Source organism: Atractosteus spatula, chromosome 11, assembly GCF_055471065.1.
Source record: "Atractosteus spatula isolate fAtrSpa1 chromosome 11, fAtrSpa1.hap1, whole genome shotgun sequence".
Classification (NCBI taxonomy): Eukaryota; Metazoa; Chordata; class Actinopteri; order Semionotiformes; family Lepisosteidae; genus Atractosteus; species Atractosteus spatula.
In genome coordinates, this window is record NC_142716.1 from 6,694,897 (window position 1) to 6,718,160 (window position 23,264).

The window sequence follows — 23,264 nt, forward strand, 5'->3', positions numbered from 1 at the left end:
AGTATATCACTATTGTAACCCAGTGAATTTTACCAAAAAGCTTTCTCTCTTTGTGAAATACCATTGCCTTTTATGAGCTATTTTAACTACAAGCAAGGCAAGAATATTTTACTTGAGAAGTCATAAGAAATACATATAAAAATCAGTGACCTAAATAAACCAGTAAAAACATGCCCTGGCATCTAAGATAAATGGAACTAGAGGTACACAGTGACAGAAAAATAAAGGAATATTCCAATGAAATCCAGAGCTGGAGTAAGAATGAAATAATAATGTAAGACGTCGATGTGCAAAAGCAAGTAAATTTGTGAATTATCCATTAAATACACTTCACAAGTGGAGAAGATTATTTTCCAACACAATTCCTCACATCCACTCACATCTGCCACCACTTCACAAGGTTAGGGATACACTCAAAATTACGTTTGTTGGTCCTGGAGCTATTCTTGCACTGTCACTTAAATCTCATTGTTATTATCAAACATCTCACAGATCTTTTTTCATTGAGTGTACAGGCTTGCTGCCAGGTTGTAGAAGGACTCCGGTTGACTTTCTGGGAGTATTGTTGGCTTCAGTTTACTTTGCTGAAGTGCAGAGTATGTTGCACATATTACTGCATTACGGTCACAATTGAAGTTAGAGACAAAAACACCCTTCTTATCTCAAAATATTCACATCATTACCTTCCTGACACTTAGACATGACTTGAACCTTTGTGGTGTTTAGATTAGTGTTTTGTCTGTGGCACTGTTGTGTCACATATCAGATCACATATCATTTGGTTTTTCGTTAGTGATTTTAAAAAAAAATCTTTACTAAGCAAAACTTGACGATTTCTCTGCTTCACCTTACCAGAGGACTGTTGCAACGGGGCATTTACTTTCACAGCATGACTACTGGTACCACACACAACAATGTCAGGTGAGCAATAAACAAATGACTCCATAATTGCTACTTCAATTGAAACATAATAGCTTGCAATTATACTGCGCACACATAGTATTAATGGCAGAAAAATTCACTGTATTTATTGACTAGCCCTCATAAGTTCCAATAAGTGAAACAGTCAATTAGACTGAAAAAACAAATCTTTAAAATAAAATAAGCAAAGCTGAAAACTCAAAACCGTTATAATCTGAACACAAATAACAATATTTTAATTACTTACATTTTATAATTAATTAAATAAGTAATTTAGGGCTCTTCTGTAAAAATGACAGATGTTTGAGCCCAGCCACTCAAGTCTGCTCAGTCACACATTATATCCGGCGGGATTACAATGATTAATTTCCAAAATACTATTAAAATAAATGCTGTTATTTTTCATTAATCTTTTTTGAGAAATTAGGTTTAATGAAAATGAAAATACAAGTTGTGCTACTGCTTTTCTTTAAACCTTTGTGATGACAGAAAATCAATTTATGTGAGGACTACACGCTTTAAGTCACCAAAGCTAAAATCTTCCACTTTTTCCAACAGAAATATGTTCAAATATTGTCTCCATTTGCTCACAAAAACCCATTTATCCTTGACTCTACTGCTTCCCTTCTGGTGCGAATGAATCATAAATGAGATTATGCAGAGAATACAAATGCCTTACATTTCCTTCACATATCATTTTTCGGTTTCAGTTTCTTATTTCTGAAAGACAAGACAATGGCATCTGCCAACACATATTGTTGCAGAAAAATTCCAAAGACTGAAACAGCTCAGTCTAAACCAACCCTTATCTAACATCTAAACCTATTGATGTTGGGCTGACCTTAATAAAGATCAAATATGAGTTCACCCAAATCTTGGGAGCATAAATACATAAGAAAGGTTACAAATGAGAGAAAACCATTTGGTCCATTTGGTATTTAATAGCCAAGTGATTCAAAAGTCTCATCTTGAAAGAAATTAGGGTATCGGCTCCAGCAACGTGACTGGGTAACTTGTTCAATACTCCCACAACCCTCTGTGTAAAGTTGTGGCTTTTCAGATATAAAAGTTCTTCCAAATAGAAACTGGATGTCAGACGGCAGATAGAAAACTACACATTAAAATATGATCAGCATGCTGATAGTATCCTCAAAAATGAAAAATCAAATTATACTCTGCTTACTGTATGTTATAGCTGGTAAATTGAAAAATCCTCCTTTACAGAACTGCACAATTATTAACAGATATAGCAAAAGACTTTGTTTAGGCATTTTTAGATAAAAAAGCTACTTTGAAAGAGACTGAAGTTAAATTGGAGTGGCTTTGATCAGCAGGGACAGTAGCAAGAACTGTTTTTCAGCTTTAATCTGGGATCGGAGTTGTCATTTTTCTATTTGCACCTTAGTCAGTCTGCTATAATGTACTGCACTCTTCTGTAAGCATAAAAGTTAACAATACCTTAAAGACTTGCTGTCATTATTCAATCTTTAGAGAGTTTCAAAAGCTTTATATAAAAATGAACCACTCATCCATGTTTTTCCATTTCATTTTTTTAATCTTAAATCTCAAGTGAAAGACTATAATCTTCAGATGAGTCTACTAAATGATAGGTCAAATCTATCAATTGGTTTGAAAGCAAAATGGTGAAATCAAAAGACAGGTGAAGTCTCCCGTTGGGAAAAGTGCTTTCTGGGAGGTCCGCTTTTAGAACTCAGCCCTTTGAATGCTTCTGAAGATGTCAACACTGTTGAAAAACCGTTAAATAGACACATGGTGAAAAACATCAGACTGGCATTTACCTCTGATTGTTTCTAGACAGGCACCTATGCAGTACCATCTTCGTTGCAAGGAAAGGGAGTGAGTGCATCCTTCCATTTTCTTTACAGCACCATGGACAGAGATCAAAGCATTTTCTGCCTTGCTGTGCCCTTTCATATCAGCTGGACTCTTTCTTGGTGACGTCATCACCTTCTGTGATGAATCACAGAATCTACAAGTTTTCATCTTTTATCTGGATCTATGTTCTCTTGGGTTGGTCATGACCTGTTGATGTGGCTTATCTTTTAATGTACAACACAGCATCTTAAGGGAGGTCTTAAGGAAACAAGGAGTGTAATAGGATTTTTTTTTGTACTCATCGTAAATTAAGATTTCATTTTTCTGTTCAACATGTTGTGCAATTCCCTTCCTGGCATTGAGGCAATTTGACACTTAAAAATTAAACCACCTAAAATGGAACAGCCATAAAGCAAATAACATTTGCTAAAACTCTAATAATAGACTAAAAAGGACACTATAAAACAACACAGTTGTATTAACTTAGAAATACTCTATATCTCAGTTTGACAAAAAACAATAATCTACTGTACCTCCTGTCAGGTAAGACTTTTGCAGCAAGGTGATACAGACATACCAGAGTGAGAGGGCAGTTATTAACTACAGACCTTCAGCTGAAGTCAGCAGAGTATACATAAATGCTTTAAAGAGACATAAATTTGGATATATGTGTGTTAAAAATACTTGGACTGGTGCTGTACAACTGGGGATAAAAAAAGCTATGAAGCTCTTTAGCTAACAACGTCTGTCAAGCATAAAGCATATTTTGTCTTTGTTTCCAAGACACTCCCATTCAGTAAGACTAAGCATTAAGTACTTATTGAATCTCATGAGCCACACTTCTGATTGACTCCTTATCCCAAGAGTACTACAATCTACATTTGCATGTGGGTCAAATTTGGTATGCTAAGAAACGAAACATGTAACCTTTGAATTACAAGGCAACTCATCCGTTTATGCACTGTGATTAATTCTTTCAAGTCAATATTAGATGAGCTGCAATACATGCTTGGAAATGAGCTTGGAAAGATCTACATTTGTACAACAGATAATACTAAAAGAAAACATGATGTTATTATGTAACATGATTGTCATGTTCCAAAACAAGGAGAAATGAGAGTTTCTGATACTTAGCCCTGCAAATGTCCCTTAAGACAGGTATCAAAACCGTCTGTTCTTCAGCCCTGGCCTCTTCAAAGCCTTACAAGTTACAAATAGCTCTCACACAAGTATAGATTTTTTTCTTCTCAGGAGACAACCTCTGGGGCTAAACCTTATACCACCGAACTAATTTCAGTGGTCTGTGAATTAGACTAAACTATTTAACCCAGGGTCACCAGCAGTGAAAAGCTGGTTAATTAAGATTCTGTAATTTCCCAAATCCAAACAGCACCATACTTACTGTACAGTAGACGCTGCAATTTAACCACAGCTGTCAGTCACATTAACGTCCGTCATCTTTATTTAAAACACAATATGAATGAAGGACTAATTTGACAAACCTCCAAACAATGCAAGGTATTACAATTATTTGATAATAAATCCATTCAATGCATCCATCGGTGCATTACCAGAGAGCTACTTATTCCCAGTTATGGTAGCAGTCATCTAGAACCATAAGGCATCAGGCAGGACTACCCCCCCAATGGGGACCAAATCCGCTGCAGGACACATACTATATACTACACACACAAAATATTTATAAACTCTGGTGAAACTAGTCAGCACATCTTAAGAGGGTAGTGTCACAATCGTCATACCTCCTCTCAAGGGCGCTGTGACCCTCTCGTATTTTAGTTGATTACGTGCACCTGCCCCCTGTTTTGCCTGTTATTATTTAAGCTTGGCGCTCCCGCTATTCCTGGCTCAGCATTGGGAGATGGATGCCTGGAAGCCCGCCTACCAGCGGGTCCAGGAGAGACCCGACAGCACAGGCTTCATCATGGCGTCCTGACCACCTGAGTCCGGGGCTCGGAGCGCCTGGCCTCTTTACCCTGGTTTTTATTCCCTGTTCCTGTTCCGGATCCCCTTCCAGTTTTTAACCTTGTTTGTCTCGGATGGATTCCCCGGTTCCTGGACTCTGGACTGCGCCCCGGATTCCCCCTTTGGACTGTCTGGGTCTGTTTGCCTGCACCACACCCCCCGAGCACAGGATCACCGCCGTCTGTCAACCCGTCCTGATCCTCTACGTCTTTTCCCTGTTGTCCTTCTCCTCTTACTTCCATATTATACCGTCTGCATAGGGTCCTGAACTACGCTTCACACTGAAGTGCACACTGAAGGTGCTTGAATCTGGCATCAGACAAAGGACCAAAGAACCATGTGGCAGCAGTGCTAACCACACACAGTCCAGCCCACATTCTAATACAGTAATAGGAAAAAAAATAAGTTTTTAATTGTAGAAATTAGTATCGTTTTTATTTTTCTGGGGAAAGAGCTCCAATTGAAATGTAATTTAAAAGGTACGGAGTTTTAGAAATGATCCGGAGAAAACAACAAGTTCTTCCTGACTTCCTCGTGAAGGTTAAGCTCCGTTTAATATTCTTAGGGGTCATTTGCTATGGATATTAAGTCAAAATGGGAAAAGAAGGCTTCAGAAGGCATATTAATTAAATCAATGCTGCTGATATTTTCGTCCATTAAATTAAACCCACTTTCCTCACCTCAAAAAATCTATTACAACTCTGTCTTTGATGTCAGCTTTCTAACTGTTTTGGTTATGAACAACATTTCAATCCGAATGAAGAATCACTTCATGCCATATCCGCACTACACTGAAAAATTCCAAATTGCCTAGCTCAGGAGAAGAATGCAGTAATGAGGGTCGAATGTGCTAGGCCTTAATGGGTCTTTCAATAATTCTTCAGGCGGGAATGTCTCCTTTGATACATGGAGAGGTTATCATTGTCAAACAAGATTTCCTAAATGGCAGCAGTTGTAACCATAAAACAGTAAACACCATTCAAGATCAAAGAGGGATTCTGAAGCATAAAGATCACGCAATCTCCTATTAACATATTCTCTTTCAGTATTACCATTTCACTGGCACATTAACTGCCTTGTTAGATCTGCTTTGATTTTCTAATCCGCAATATATGTTCCTTCCCACACGATGTAGTTGTATGTTATGCAACTTTATAGTAACACTGCAGGCAATCAAACCTGTCATGTAATAAGGAGTCCATTCGTAATTAAACTAAAAAATGCTACAGTTGTTACAGTTAATGCTAATTATTTTTAGCCATATATTGAGTATATTTATTGTAAATAATGTGCTTTACAATATGTCCTACATATTTGACATTCGTTTAAGACAGCAATGTTTTGATGCCTTTCAGAACCACAGAAATATTTACACATTCCAAGATAAAAATATCAGAGCACAGGTTTAGTTCATTTTAGTCCATTTACTCTCTTATGAGAGGGTAATTATGACAGAGCTATGATATCCAATACATTTTTTTTTAATATCTGACAACACACTCTACATAAGTTTCTTAATGTTTTATCTTTACCAGATGTCTATCAATTTCAGATTTCTGGTTTCATAATTGCTTAAGAGCAGAAGCAAACGAGAAACATGTAACATTAGGAGATGTTTTACTGTATTTCTGAGTCTAACACTGACAATACTTACACAGAACATGTTAGTTATGGCACAGTATTGGCTCATTTTGTATCTTCATATAAGTCACACAACAGAATACTAAGTGCTACAAAGTTTAGAATAACACTAACCTATTTTGCATATCACATCACCTTCCACAGTCACATACAGTATCAGTTAAGAAATTATTTGCAACACTTCAATTACAAAGGTTGAATTGTTTCTTATTTAATGTATTCTGCTATTCATTATTGTGTGAGGAGCAAAGGTTCCTTTTTTTCCGATGCAGGATTTTATTCACCTATATTCTACTCCTGGTGATTTACAGAAAATTAGTCTATTATTTCTTTTTCAGTATTGGAGAGCAGATTCACACAACTCTGTAGCTGTTATTCCACTGCCCTGAAACTGACCTGCATTTAATTCATGCAGAAAAAAATGGGATTTAGAGATTTATAGTAATTAACTAAATAGGCTTTGCGAATTGTGTCATTTTCAGCTACTTTATCCATTCGTTGCTTGCAGTAACACTAGCTTTGTCCTTTGAAATAAATCTTTAAAATAATTTCTGAAGCTTGCTCTCTTTCACTTACAAAAACTGCAGAAAATGTGCACAGTATGTCTCACATCTGCAGCAGAAATAAATTCACTAGAAATAAATAGATGGCTGGAAAAATGATATAGTGGTTAGTACTGCTGTTTAATAGCTCTTGGGTCCTGGGTTAAGATTCAGACTGGGTAGCCGTCTATGTAGAGTTTTAACACTCTATTTGTGTCAATGTGAGCATTTATCGGGTGTTCAAGTTTCCTCTTGCCTAATGAAGGCATGCTGGCTATGTTATCTGGTGTTTATATTGGTTTATATATTGTCTTTGTGTGTGCATGTTCTGTCCGTGCATTTAATGTTTCCAGCATAGGCTCCAGATTGGCATTTCTTTTATCAGGAATTAGCAGCTTTCTCAAAATTGGATGGTACTGAGCAGTGCTAAAAAGCCAACAATAATAATCAGTATGCATTATGCCTGGTCAGTAACACTCTTCCTGTATGAAACAGTGCAATAACAGGCCAACCTCCAGAGGAGCTAAAATAAAACTATTCTGAGGTAATGCCAAGAGAGTACATTCCAACAGTCAAAATCAGAGCTTTAATACTACTTGAAATACTGACAGTTTTGTTTCAAACGAGGAGGAAATTAGATTTTCTTGTAAACTAGATGTTTACAAAGGGACTAATGGAAATACCTTATCCTATACTCAGATGTTGTTTATTTTGCATATTTTTTTAGCTCTTATCAAAAAGTCTTAAAAGCAAATATCTTGTATTAAATGAAATGAAAATAATTTACTGTATGACCATTTTTCAACTGTATATACTGTAGGTTTCATTTAAATACATCTTCTTTTACCTTAATTTCCATTTGATGTTTTACTTTTTAAATTCTGAATGTTAAAGGCACTATGATGTCTATGTTCTATACAATGTGGCTATACACATAGGTATTCTATGCATTTATTTTCTAGATAGAAACAATTCCTACGGTGTTCTGCAGTTTAAGAAAATGCACATAAAGTAAAAACAGTAACAGATAAGTCTTTTTCCTTTTTCAACTTCTCAGTCTGATAGTTAGCATCTTAATCTAAGTTGTGCCTTCAAGGCTTGAATCTACCAGTTCAATACCTACAACATAATGTGACTCTTTTTGTACATTCTCTATTCACAACCCATAATGTAAAACAGTCCCCTCTATTTAGTGCCATCCTGAATTGGCACTTAATTTCTGACTACAGATTCTGATCCAATTCTCTGCATGGGATGTAAAATATAATAAAGATGACAAATCAGAGGTCATTAGGATCATTTAGACTGTTTGGTCACTAGAAGCTAATGATCTGAGAATCGTATCAAGAAGACAAGGTAAAGGCTTCAATAACATGGCTGGGTAGCATATTACAAGCTCTCAAAACCCTTTCCAAGAAAGTTCCACCAATATGTTCATTTAAATATACTCGCTTCTTCATTTGTGTTTCATTGTTAAAGGCACATTTTACCATTTTGAATATTTGAATCAGATCCCCTCATAACCTCCTCTGTTCAAAGCTACAGGACAAGACTTTTAGTTGTCACATGAATGTCAAATATCAAACATTCCCAAAATCAACATGGTTATTTTTCAGATTAATGTAAAATAAATTCCATTTAAGAGGAGCAGTGCCTTAATCGGCACACAAGATAATCATAGTGGCTACTACATTGTACACAAATGAACAACAAAATAATTTAAAAATATATATATATCTATATTTCAAATGGTGAAAGGGTTAAACAACCAGTGATAAAGGTTCAGCTTTGTACTTAATAGATGATGTGTATTTATAAGAGTGGGATCAATACCTATCAGAATGACCTTTTACTTGACATCACTAATGACTTTACACCACTGTCTAAAAGAGCAAGTCTTAAATAAGAAATGTTGTCATGTGAATTTCTTACCCAAACAAACTGAGGTATTCTCTGAGGAACTTGCACGACTTCAGTTTCAGTATCTAGCAGTCTGCCTACATAGAACATGCATTAGGCCAGGAAATTATACTGCTTCCAAGGTAAACATTAAACCACAGAAAATCGTGCCTGGTATTATCTTTCAGTAAGCAACAGCTACAGATTGACCATGGGACACAGCAGGCTGCAATGGGGAATGGGCTTATAACCGGATGGTTATAGATTCAATTTCTGGTTGCAGCACTGCTTTTAATAAAAAAATACCCAGCTCTACAAATGTAAATTTCTTTGGATAAAAGAAGCAGCCTTTGATGTCAATAAATTATCTGATGTAAAAAAAATGGTAAATTAATATTATGAATAGCTGAAAGATGTATCCATGTAAAAGTGGAGATTTCTAAAGTTCTTTTCATATGTTTATGAAAATCTGCCTGTGGCACTCCATGAGAATGAGCATACTGAATTCAATGTGTTTATTCCATTCACACAGGCAACCTAAAGATAAACACATTTATGTTTGTCTGCAGAATATTATGCAGTTTTTTGTTCACTTACAAAATGAGTGTTTTTTCAAAGTAAAGTTTAGTAAAGTTTAATCATGTAAGGGAAAAAATATTCAGTTTGTGCTAAATGCTTCGATTTCACATCCATTCTAATCAATGGATGAATATCTTTGCCTCAGTATAAAAATAAAAAAAATATTCAAAATAATAAAAAGAGCATTTTGAAATACAAATCTTGGCCAACATATATCTCTGCAATAACAAAAGATATTTGTGTCTAAACCTACATCAGGACATGCTATGAAAATAAATGAAACAAGATATGTTTAATCTAAAATTGCATTGATTTAAAGCAAACCCAAAGGTATACAAATTGTTTATGTAGAGATCATGTTGTTTCAGAAGCTATTTCAAAGACAAATTGCACTCATCTCAATCTGCTCTGTAACTGCACTCCTGGAATATTAGGTATAGTTGATTTTACTGTCTTGGCCCTTCCTTCCAAATGAACTGTGCTATTAAATTTAGACAGAATCCATTTCGCATCTAAATGACACATGGAAGCTTTTGTGCTTTATAAGCTCCAGGTCAGTAGTGGTATCTTTAGGCTACTCTAGCAAAGCTAAATATCTGTATTAAATGCGAATTAAAATTCAACTGATATTAATACTGATAATAATAAAACAAGCTGTTTATTAAAAATATCCCAAAATGTAACAAAGAAAGCAAAAGTAAAAATATAACATGGATAAAACCAAAATATACAGTAACAGAAACCACACAAAATTAAAGTATAGAGTATACCAATGCTAGTGAACAAGATCTAAGGCATTATGTAATAAACAGATAGGGATTCGGCCATCCCAATTGCAATGGGAGGTTAATCCATAATTTGGGAGCAAACCAGGAAAAGATCCCATGATCTTTAGATCATACTTTGGTAGACAAAAGAAGTAAGAGACCAGTCTTATCCATAAAGTGTGGAATGTGATATACAGTACATATGTAAGAGGTAAGAAATGTGATTATAAATATTCTTCAAAGCTAAAGTTAAAAGAAGAATTTTAAAGTCTATCCAGAATTTAAGAGGAAGGCAGTGTATTTCAAGACAGGAATTATATGAATGTCACAATGAGATCAGGTCAAGGACAAAGCTGCAGTTTTGAACACACTAAAGTGTTTGTAAGGTGCTCTTTGATTCCCCAGATAGAAGAGCAATATGAAAGAATAGCAAACTACACAATACAAAAGCATGCATTTCTTTCTCCATAGGAAGATACAGACAGTACAGGATATACCGTAGCTAAGAGACGGCAGAGACAGAAGAAAGCCATTGTGGTGATGTCCCAAACATGTGGCTCAAAAATGACATTCTCTCAAATATCCAGTTGAATATCAGGATTAGAACATAAGTAAATCTGGTATGGAACCTTACTATTACCATGATGCCTAACAATGGAAACAAGTGGTATATACTAAACAAATATATACAAATTATAGTTCAGGTGGGTAGCTGCGTCAGCATGCGTAGGCTGCAAAGGAACAAGTAATAGGTTTATTCCATGCTGAAAAAAGAAGAAAGAAAACATTTCAGCCATGGAGCCTTCTTCAGGTGTGAAGGCCTTTTCACACCTGAACAAGGCTCCACGGCCAAAACGTTGTGTTTTCTTTCTTCTTTTTTCCAGCATGGAATAAACCTATTACTTGTTCCTATACAAATTATGTGGCAGTATACCATGAGGTACACCAGATGAATTCTGGCTTAGTAATGGACCTAAACTCACCCAGAAAGACAGTCCAAATTTGTGCAAGGAAAGTAAAAACACAAGAAGAGTTCATATTAAGTCATTTAATAGGAGAACATAACAGCTAATCTACACTTGATTAATTCTACTGTTTGCAAAACATCACACTACTACATTTACTACTGTCTAAAAACAATCTTTACTCTCTTGTATGTCCCTCTGTGCCAACTATTATGGCTTGAGCTGTAAAATTTAGCATCTCTATTAACTGCAGGTGTTTACAGTTTTAGTTTGTAGTATTCTCCATAGACAATTAAAATGTTAAAATCTCTTAATTAGTATGCACCACAGCCTCATCAGATATGTCAGCACAGCATCATTCTGGCCTGAAATCCCTTAAATATTAAAAAAAGATACACCATATAATATACTTATACTAAAGCAAAGAAGGAATGATCCTGAGTGAAATAAGAATATTGAAAACGTAGTAATGACAGGAGACCATAGTTTAGCTTCTTCACTTTGGGTTAAGTCCCTCTTGTTCTCAGTTTTAAATGCACGTCCACATAGTTTCCCCTCATGACATCTGGTTTTGAGTTTCACTGTTCATTCTGAAGAAGACCACTGGGTTGACTTTGCCGATGCCTTTGAGGATGTCAAATACTGGGAAAACGTCTTCCCTGTTCAACACTAAAAAGATTCTGTGCTTTCAGCGGTCAGTGCAGAACATTCTTTTAAGCCTGAGAATGTATATGGTTGCTCTTCTCTGCATTGATTCCACAGCAACTATCTTTTCTATAATATGCTGACCAAAAACTGATTAGTCTTCCATCTTGACAAGTTTATTAGCTATAAAAGAATCTAGATCATGGAGGTAAATTAGGAACAGCAATGGCCCTAATACAGACCCCTGTGCTACTCCACAATTATCACCCCAACTTGAGCATTCACCTTTAACCTGTACTCTCTGTTTTCAATTCTTAATCCAAACACTCATTTTCAGTCACTTTTGGCCATTACCACTATACACCATTCTTCAGAATTCTACTATCTGCAGCAACAAAATTACAGATGGAGCAGAAAAGCACTCGTCTACACATTGTCATTGCAGCACTCTTGATAAACAGTGTTCATTTTGGACTTGTGAGCATGATTAGTGTCACAGACACTATTTATATCATTTATAGTTGCTCATATGAATCATATCAATAGTTACAAATAGCTCTTGTACAATTTATTTCTAGCATGAATGCCTATTGATACCATTAATTGGGGATTAAGATATACTGCATGTGTTATAACAATAGCTTTAATCTGAAACTTCAAAGTTCTCCCTCAATAACTTTTTTCTTATTCTTATTTTTTTCACTGTTTTAATATAACTACTTCTTTTCAATCATTTTTATTTGCTTTGAAAATCCCCTCTAGCTGTTGCTCGTGGAATTTCATAAATTATGAGATCTTCATTGTGCATAACCTCTCTTCCTGAAATATAACTGAATATCAGCACACTCTGTTTGCTATTCCAGTATTAGAGCTTTACTGCTGCTTGTGAGTGTGCATAAAGATTTCGGCTTCTCTGGCAAACATTTTTTAAATTGTGCTTTCAGCCCCCAGCTGCCTTTTTGTCTAATGGTTAACTCTGACAGAAGACATATCATTTAGGTATTATGGATAAATGAGCTGAAAGCAGTGTAAAATCCAAGATTTGGGACAAAATGTGCAGTACTCCAAAAAAAAGAATGCTGTTCATAAACAGAAAAAAGTTTTAAACACCAAGGAACAACAAAATGCAAGGTCAAGCACAGTACACAAAATACCTAGTGTGCTTAATTTAACAACAGAGATGATTGATCACAAGTCCAAAATACTGTATATTTCAGAGTGCAAAAAATGAAACTATTGGATATCAATTAGTATATGTACAGTAGTAAAACTCACATAAATTCATAGCTTTATTGCTTGCGTAGACTGTGCTAAGCCCATCAACATACTGTATATGAAAAGTAATGAATGAAAGGGACCTATTCACTGCACAAAATAACAAATGCACAATCTGACATGTGGTTCTTAAGGCTCCCATAATATCAGTTCAGTGATACCAATTTAACTCAAAACAACCACTTGGATATGATATCATATCCAGTGCTGAATCTGGTGTTTCTCAGTTTACAGTAATTGCCGCTAGTGCAATTTTGTTTGATTACAGTTCCCCTGATCTATCTTGTTTTACTGCTGATATACAGTACAGTTTTATTTCTTTCAATCTTCCCTTAGAGCTCATTCCTTTTAACCCTGAGATTATAACTAACACTTTTCTCCAAATGCCCTCTAAATCTTAGGAAGGCCAGTAGAAAGCTAATACACTACCAGGTCTCCAAGGTTTAGGTCTTGTAATTTCACTGCACTTTATTAACATTAAAATGCATGCAGAATTAACAATATTAATTAAATTACAAATTAATACTTTTAGAATGTAGAATACATAAGAATGGAAATGTTTTGCATTCTTAAAGTATTGTTGACCCACATGATTTTTCACATATTTCTCCCTGTACAACAGGATCATTACCTACAGAAACCTATTAGCGCTACAGAAAATGTAAAAATGTTGCCTTTAAAAGCATTGTTATCTCATTTAAAAACATTCTTTTTCTCCGTGGCACTGATAGGCTACTGTACATTTCATAAATAGAAGCGGCAATGTTTCTTGATAACAAATATAACACTGGAACTATTATTTTGTGTTATTATGAGGCAACACTGTCAGTTACAAGTGTTTGTTTTTTTTCTTGAAAGCATTACAAATTGTAGATGTCTGCTCTTTTGTTTATAGAATTGGCTGAATCTATTCAATCGTTTAAAAATACAGTGTTGCTGTGCCTGTGTTTCCAGTCATTTGTATTATTGAGCAATTTTCACAAATTGTCCATTTAAAACGACGGTAACAATACGCAGAGGAAATTCTTTTGTTGGTAACTGCTGAGTCAATATGTACAGACACAAGATACAGGAAACCACAGACATGGAACACATGGATAACTCAAGTTATCTTTTACAAAATGCAGCTCGCAAACAACTTCAGCTTCGGGTTTACGTACTGTATTTACGCACTGCACGGTAATGTCGAAATGCATGCACAATTTACACTGGCTTCTCTCTGTCACAGTGTATTAGCCATTGGTTCCCTAAAGGAAGTGTATAAAGGAATCTCTCTTGAATGCTCAATCTAGAGCCAGTTCAGGTTTCCATGGCAACCAAGGACCGATACACTCTGTCTGCTGTTTATCTGTATAACAGTCAGGGGATCAAGCCAGGCTTCTTTCTGTTTTGCGGAAATGATGGATTTTACACACAAGCAGCATCAAAATGAAAGAGAAATGTTTCCATAAACCAAGGATTGAAATACTGACTATTCATATTAAGAATCCGAAGGGGCATATTATGCGAGTTAGTTTACAACACCACCCCTTAAGAAGTTTCATTCACAATATAATCTCCAATCAAACACTGCAGGCCTCTTTTCACACATTTGCACTTTTTTAAAAATATTGGTAAACCTACTTCTTATATTGATGTTCACTAATGCTACCACATAAATGCAGTGATTGTCTTCTTTAAATTACAATTGTGCATACATTCAATATTCGCACACCTTTTTTAATACTAGCTTGTTTTGCACTAATGAAAGTAAAACCTAGTTTGTGGGATAATAATAACTTCACTTTTGGATTAAACATAACTGAACTTCATATATATATAAGCAACTAATTATATCTAGAATAAGAACAATCTGACTCAAGCACTGTTACCTAGTTTATTAACACTGCATGAATCAGAAAAAAACTAACTGTTAATAGAATAAAGTTAGAGGTGTGACAGCATGAAACAATGTGTATCCAACACATAAGGATGTAGCCGTGAGAATGTACTATTTTAGGAAGTCTTTCTTCTTATTGTTGTATATAAAGCAAGCAACTGTAAGAATTCAGCTGAGCATATTCCGGTACTTGAGATATCCCATACAGTATATACAATATGAGCTATGCAACAGGGGGATTAAAGGTTTAAACAAGCATTCTCAAGTCAGAACAAATTTATTTGCCTTTTCATTTGAATAAATCCTAACCAATGGGTTTCTACAGCATGCCGGAAATCAAAACGCTTACTCAATTGCAAAAAAAGATTTTCACATATGGATCATCTCCTCAAACCAATAACTGGTTTATAGACTGGACTGCCATCCATATTTAGAATGTCTGGATGGAAGTATGATGTTCAGTAATAAGAAGCTCAGGGGCCTGTCTAGCTCAGAACACAATCACAACAGAAACATATTCATCAGTAAGTCTGGGTACTGCTACTGTATGCCCTGCTACCTCCTCTCAGCTTGGGTAGCATGATATGTATTATTCTGAGGATGAATCTTATAACAGGGATATTTCTAAACTGGGGACACAAGAAAGCTATACTCTTTCTGATGTATTGTGTGACCCATCATTAACCAATCAATGATTGGCTGATCTATATCCATGTCATTCAGAGTTTCATGTCATTCATTCTTAAAGAAGCCCGAAAACAAAACCGTATAAAGAAAATAGCCTAGTGTTATCTTTTTGTACATACCATACACCATAAGTTGAATGCAATGCAATTTAATGGCATGGTCCTACAGAATCTGCAATTTACCGGGACTGTAAAAATGCATAAAGTCACTGACTATTCTGACTAGTCTATTTAAAAGCAAGAAAAATAACAAAATCACTGTTGTATATTTACAATGACAGAAAAATACAAAACCAAGAGAGAAGTGAAGGTATAACCAGTCATACCAATCTCAGTTGAACTGTGGCAGAAAATACGTTACATCTAGTCAGTCTTTCATAGTAAACAGGATTATCAATGGGTTAAGTGAGGAAAAAGTCTAATAGCCTTCAAACACAAATAATCACATTCTGCACGTAGGTGTTTCAAAGCTAAGTCAACAAGTCAGCAATTGCAATCTGCAATTTTGTGACATATTATTGATGAAGAGAATAGGAGTATCTGAGAGTATGTAAACATACAATAAATCAGAATCAACTGGCTTGTTCCAAGGTAGTCAAATGTAAGACGTAAGTCAAATGTATTCCCCTAAGAATTGTCCTATATTTTTCATTTTTTCTTTTATTATTTTGCTTAAAGTATTTTGTGAAGAATAATGTGTTAGTGTTTATTCATTTATTAGAACACTTTTTTATTTATACAAGACTCGAACAATAATAAACTGTGCTTTAAACTCCAGACTGTTTGTGCAGCATTAAAAAGTAATAAACTTTATAAACAATAAGGGCACGAAAATGATCACAGCATACCAACTGAGTTACAATTTTGAGTTCTGAATAAACTGCAAAAACCATGGCTTTATGAATGCTTTTTATTATTTGATCAAATTTGGAATGTAATTTTACACAGTACAGTACGCCTACTATTATTTTTCAAATCAACTTAAAAAATCTTTGCAGATAAAGTCCAAAACCTTCAGTTATTGAAGCACTTTGCTCTCCTACTGTGCTAGGGTGCTGATTCATCACTTCTGGACTCTATGATTTTTTAGCGATCTAATAAATATATGATACCTTCACAAATGTTAACCTACTAACCTAGATTCGAAGCACAAATAATATGAAAGAGTGGAGGTCAGAACTCTCAGAAAATATGAAATACAATCAGCCTGACATATAAGGGCAACTATAAATTATCTCCTGTTTCCCAGCATGTACAGTACACGTAGGCACTCCTGTGAAGCTTAACTCATTTAAACATTTGAATTGGCATAATGGTATTACCATGTGAAAAACCCAAGACAAAAGATCTGCTGCTATTCTAATGACAGTAAGAGACTGGAATTCTTGCACTGTGCAGCATCAGCTATCTGCATAGAATGCCCACAGAGATTATGCCAATAATCCTGATTTCCCCCTTTTTATATATTGTACATATGGAAAACCAGTATGTTCTATGGTTTATATTCTGTAACATCTTGCCTACAGTACCATCAGCACCATGGACAGCAGCCATAATAAGCACAGCATTAGTCTTCTGCCATGCTCAGACACTTTGTCACCACTGGCCAGTGGCCATATTTAAAAATTGTTTCACAACACTTTGTACTCTGTAAATAATTAACAGTGATTTTTTTTTTAAAGGTGCCTATTACTTTTCCCTTTTTGATTTAATTTTGTTAAAAAAAAGTTTGGTCAAGCATTAAGTGTTGTATTTGATTTGACAACTTTCAAGACTGTAAGATTAGTTTTAATTGTTTTTTATATACGAATCAAAGTGGCAATTAATCCCATTTTGGAAGAATTAATACTGATCTGAACATTAATTACAGAACATTATATAACTGTAACAGTGGGGTTGTAGGTTTAATATTATATAGTATTATCCAAATATATTGTTGTGAGGATTATAGTGGTCATTTTGTATTTGTGTATATGTAATATAAGATATACAATACACACTAACATATAAAAAGTACACAACAGGATGAACGAGGATGAAAATCAAACATGAGTGAAAAACACATCTCACACCTTTTGAGTGTAACACACACACACACAAGTTAATTGGAAATAAAAAACTGTTAGTCTTAATTACTTAATGCAGATTTATCAACACCATAGACCATGATCAATATAATGTTTTATTTGGTTAAAATGTCTAAATAAAAATAAACATCAAAGATTTGCGATGTTTAAACATGAATGGTATTTTACATTCACAGCCGTGAAAGTCACGTCAACTACAACTTCAAAACTACTGCATAAAACTCACTCCCTCTTGTGCAATAGATTTTTCATTAAACTGATGCTAAACACATGATTTAAAAAACACAGGGGCAGGAGTTGTCATGCTACTCTGCCATCTCCTTTGACTACAGGATAAAAGACAGGTTTCTTATGAATGAAATAAAAACAAAAAAGACACCTTTGCAAAGAATTTGTAAGGAACAGTAAAAATTTTAAACATTCTACTGTTTTTTTTTCTTTCAACTGAATTGATAAACAATAACAGGCCAAAATAAACACTATCCTAAAGTAAACATCCATTTAAACGTTTTTGTTTTATTTCAGTTAGTATTTTCATCTCTCAATACTGCTATGACAAGTATTTTTTTTCAATAAGTAACATCTTCAATGAACTCAAAGCAAGTTCAGTGCAGTGTTTTCCAAACTAACTTGCCTCAAAAATAAAAATCTGTATCTTCAATGCAGGTACTACAGAACAAAATAAACGTATGTGATAAAAAGCATTCAATTAAGCTGTTTGTAGGGCATTTACAGTACATCTTGTACTTTTCTACGTCATACACTACACGTGTGTATCTGCGTCTAAAAGTAAAGTTTTTGTGAATCAAAACATGCACCTTGCAATATGAAAATATGCAACCCCATCTTTTTATGCACTGTACCTAAAAATTGAATCCACGAGTAAGGACCAGAGTTCATCACTGGGTTGAATAAACGGTTTCTGAGTTTCTACTTAGACTTCAAGAACAGCAATAATAGAGGGACAGCAGTGGAGAAGGCCACTATAGTTACTATAGTTTGAATCAGTCATGTAAATTAACACCTCAAGCACGTGTTACACTTAATTTCATGAAAATGGTACCAAATCCGTCTGGCCTGCAAGACAACTAAACCCAATTGGTCATAGCTACAATATGAGGCCTTGAGCACTGAGAAATGCAGTGCCCGGAAGAACGTTATTTACTTATTAGACTGAAACAAATTCACACTGGAAGAGGTCGGATTTAAATGAGAAAAACCTAGCGAAGTGTTCCGTGAAATCAAAGAAACACACATTGCAATGCTTTCTTTTTATCTCGCCGTGATGCTAATAACATTAATTATGTGATTCTTCACATACAGTACGAACAAGGAAAGCTCATTTAATAAAATCAACATTAAATGCAAGCATCAATCACACAACAGGCCTACATAGCAATAGAAGTAAACGCTGTAAGAATACAGTAGCGTGTGCCACTCAGATATTTTGCTATTTAGGTTACGTGTAGACTCGAATAAAATCAATAGCAGAGTTCAGTGATTACAAATGCATGTTGTAACAGCAAATAATAACGAAAATTTGTAACTGTTTCTCAGTTCGGGAGAGGGGAGGGATGTCGAGCACCAAGGAGGAGCACCTTTAAAATAAACTCACCCAGCACAAAAAAAGGCAGCTCTGTGTTTTCCAGGTCGTCCACCACCACGATTTCCCCAGGAAAATCATTCCTGACAGAGAAGAGCAGCTTGGGTTCGGAGGCGGAAGGGCTGTGCATGATACTCAGGTCGTTCTCTCTCAAAAACGGCAGGGCAGAGACGGTAACGCTCTTCATTTTACATTCTAGGTCATTCTGAGACTGGTCCTCCTCGGCTCCCACAAATGGGATACCTGAGAAGATCAGAAAGAAAATCCAAAGGAAGGAGAGGCACAGCCGAGGTTCCATCATTCCTGGCATTACGATGATTCGGATCTCCTTCCCTGACGAAGCAGCTACAGAGAGACGGGGTAGCAAGAAAGCGAGCGAGGGGGGAGGAGGGGGAATGCTATGGTGAGGCGCAGACCTCCGGCGAACTGTTTGTGCCAAATAAACCTTTCCCCTTCGCTAGAAAAGCTGCCGAAACAGTGTAAGATCGCTCGAAGATGATGTCGTTTTCTCTCCCGGTTGTGCAGTAGGGTTGCCTGTAGAAAGTTACATGTGCGGTGCGTTACTGACCCCCTTGTTGGAATTGCCCGCATCATTTCATCCTGTACAAACTCGAGTTTATGCTTAGAATAAAAGTCCCCAGCAAATATTGTACAAGAAGCATACAGTGCTATAACGTGCAATAAATCTGTGGTGTCTATAAATATGTTGGTTTCATGTACTGTATATCTACGTTTTAAACTGTACTTGTGTGTATACTGTAGGTCTTCAAAAACTCGTATTCCATGCTATTTTCTTGTTACCAAGCAACCAAGAAATGGTTTTGTTTCGCTAGAAAAAGCTAAAATATTTAAAAAGCAGGTTTTTTTTCAAATATTTAAAAACAAATACAAAATATATTCTGATTGACAAAATACTTTGTAGTCAAGTTGCAGATTACAATTATGAAAGAACCCTAAAAATGACACAACCCCAATTTTATTTAGGTTTACAGTATATGTTTTTTAAATAAAAAAACCCTTACAGGGTGTTTGGTTAATCAAAAACATGCAGCTGTGCTTGTATAAGAAACCTGCTGCCATTGTATCATAAATATTGCCATTTTGAAATACTAAAATTAAAAGATTAAGCTATTTTGTAAAATGGGCCAAACTTTTGATCGACTTAGAAACTTGTACTGTACGTGCCAATGTATAATTTATTTGAGTTGTTTTAATCCCTCCACTGAATTTCATGCCACTCAGTGAAATTCTTCCAGATTTTCTTATTATTATTAACTCTTATTATTATTTCAAATAGGCACACTACTGTATGTGCCAGGCCACTATGGTTTCTTTATATTTCTAACACATAGAAAACATTTACTAAGGACTGTCTGAAAATATAAAAAACCTCACTGCATATACTGTACATACTCTTATGTAATATTAAATGAGAGTATGCTAAGCTACTGAACAGTATATGCGGCCTTCCTTTAAAGGAGTTCTGAGATACAATTCTGTTTTAAAATGGTAAGTTAACATTATATTAGATTTTAACTTTAATTTCTGGTTGCTGTGTGTCTGTAGTTTAATTTTCTCAAAAATTTAAGTTCTTCCTCCTGTATTAAAAAGGTAAATTGTGGCTAAGCAGTTTTACTACAACCATGAATGTTCAACTGGCTGTAATTGGTCAAATATCATGTTTAGTTAGTTAGGTTTCTAGGTTAACTCAGGTTTGCTAGTTATAAATTAGGTGACTAACGGAGTAAAGTACTCTATATCCCATGTATAGTATTGTCTTATGCTGTGTATCTGCTGTGCTAAGTTAACTATCGTTGGCATGTGAGACTAAAGAAGCAGTAAGAAGTCATTAGACAACCTCATTAAAGGGAAATAATATAATTTTCTAGTTTCCTGTATACATTAAATTGAATTTAAGTGCTTATAAAGTGATACATTAATATATTTAAGGCAAATGTGTATAGATTACTATGACTCTTATTCTATCTTGGAGTGTTTTCAACTAATTAACAATGTCTATAGCAGGATAAACAATTTACATTAGCAAAGGGTGTCCCATATATTATTAATAGAGGTAAATAGAGATCAAGAGAACAAAAAGCCAATATCAGTTCTCTTATGCTATGCACAAAATAGGGATTTGAATTTGTATGCTACTCTGCAAGCTCCAAATGGTGCTAATTGGTTAAGCTAATTAAGAGGAACTTTGAACATGTGTACATGCAAATGAATAGAGTTCACAGGAGATCTGGTATATTGGATTAAGAAATATTATTAAAATTGTCTATTCAACCAATAATCAAACAAACAAATCAAAAAGTTTATTGGATCAAACGGCATGGACTCTGTAATTTGTTCTTCCTAAAAGATTAAGTACATTTAGTTACAGCCTGGCACACTTAAAAGGCAGGTGTTGGACCAATGAATTCAAAGTCTGAGGCAAAGAATGCATTCTCTGTGTAGTCTTGAGTCTCCTCCAAGCAGGAAAAAGGGAGCTTTACTAAACTGTATAGTGGTTTTGATATTAGAGGCCACGAAATTCATTTCACTTGTGACCCACACTGTAATTGAACATGGGTCTCTAAGAATGAAAGTCATAGCATCACTGTCTGGAGCTTCCCAGGAATGCTCTTCTGTTTTGGAATGTCTCAATGAAGAGTGTCAAGTTATTACTGTTAACAGCTTTCTGGTTACTTCTTGACCAGAAACGTTAGTAACCTTAGGGTCAGAGCTTAACTCTACAAGCCAACATGACTGTTAATGAAGCATCAAGCATTAGCTTTGACTAAAAACTTTAAAATCATATAAAGGAGCTAAAACAAATTTAGCTATAGCATGTGATTGAAATGTACTGTAATATCAGAAACAATTTATTCTTTGCATTAAAAATAAAATTTAATTTTTTAAAGAAGCGAAGAAGATAACTGGCATACATCACATTTACTGCATGCGTGACAAAATGGTTAAATTACCGCATTGAATAATTGTTGTCTCCTTTGAAACTCCTTAAAGACTGTTTAAAACATCATTTGCAGTAATTTCTTAACTCTCAGCAAATTTTGTGAAGCAGCAGCAAAGGCTAAAAATGAAAGGCCTCTCTAGTCTACCAGGTAAAATAAAGGAAGGGGAGGGCTATATCATCTGCTTTAATGCCAACAAAGTGTGAGTTTTATGCCAATTAACAAGGAAAACAGTCAAAGCTGTCTACTTTAGTATGCTGCAGCAGCAGATTGAAACCTTAAAGGTCCTGAACTGTTAGGAAAAGAAGGAAAATATAGATGAAATGCACAGAATTGAAAATAAGATGGTCTTCCAAAGATGGTGATTTTCAGCATTTTAATAAGCCTTTGCCTGTAACATGTGAATGCTTTATATGCATAAATGTTTAATACCAGTACCTAATGAGCTTTTCATTTACAGTACATGTCAGGGTGAGACACCATGGTGCTGCACTATTTTCAAGTTATTTTTTGACGTACAGTAACTGGTTTGAAATGGTGAGACTTTTCACCAGTGAAATAAAATCAGTCGCTTGTGAGTTCTAGGATTGCAGAGGCTGTTTAAATATTACAAAGGAAAGGTGGCATACTGTTAAATTAGGTCTGCTATATAAAACAAGACTATTTCTCTAAGGATGATACTGTAAAGCAATTGATTCAGTAACATAATGTATTAAATGTGGGCGGAGGTAATTAACATGTCATTAAATATAAAGCTTGAAGATTATTTTTAGAATATACAGTATATAGCAATGTGTGACAAAAACACTTTCCATAAACCATGTGAGTAACTGTTTCTACAACTGCAAGCAGATGGTACAGAATGGTGTCGGTCTGGCTCTTGGCAATGAAAAATTAACTTTGGAAAAGTTGGACAGCTGCCCCTTTGCACAAATACCATAGTACCAATGAAATGAAAGTTTGAAGGTAGTTTTAAAAAGGACCATCCAAAACTGC

The 23,264-nt window shown here is 35.1% G+C and overlaps 1 protein-coding gene across 1 annotated transcript in view; it reads right to left on the reverse strand.

Moving 5' to 3' along the window:
- astn1 (astrotactin 1) overlaps window positions 1-19,651 on the reverse strand; it is a 251,224-nt gene extending 231,573 nt beyond the window's left edge. The window contains exon 1 of the mRNA XM_088927324.1: window positions 19,321-19,651. Coding sequence (XP_088783450.1) covers window positions 19,321-19,618 — 298 coding nt within the window. The 5' untranslated portion in view covers window positions 19,619-19,651. The remainder of the gene's footprint in view (window positions 1-19,320) is intronic.
- Between the last annotated feature and the right edge of the window lie 3,613 nt (window positions 19,652-23,264).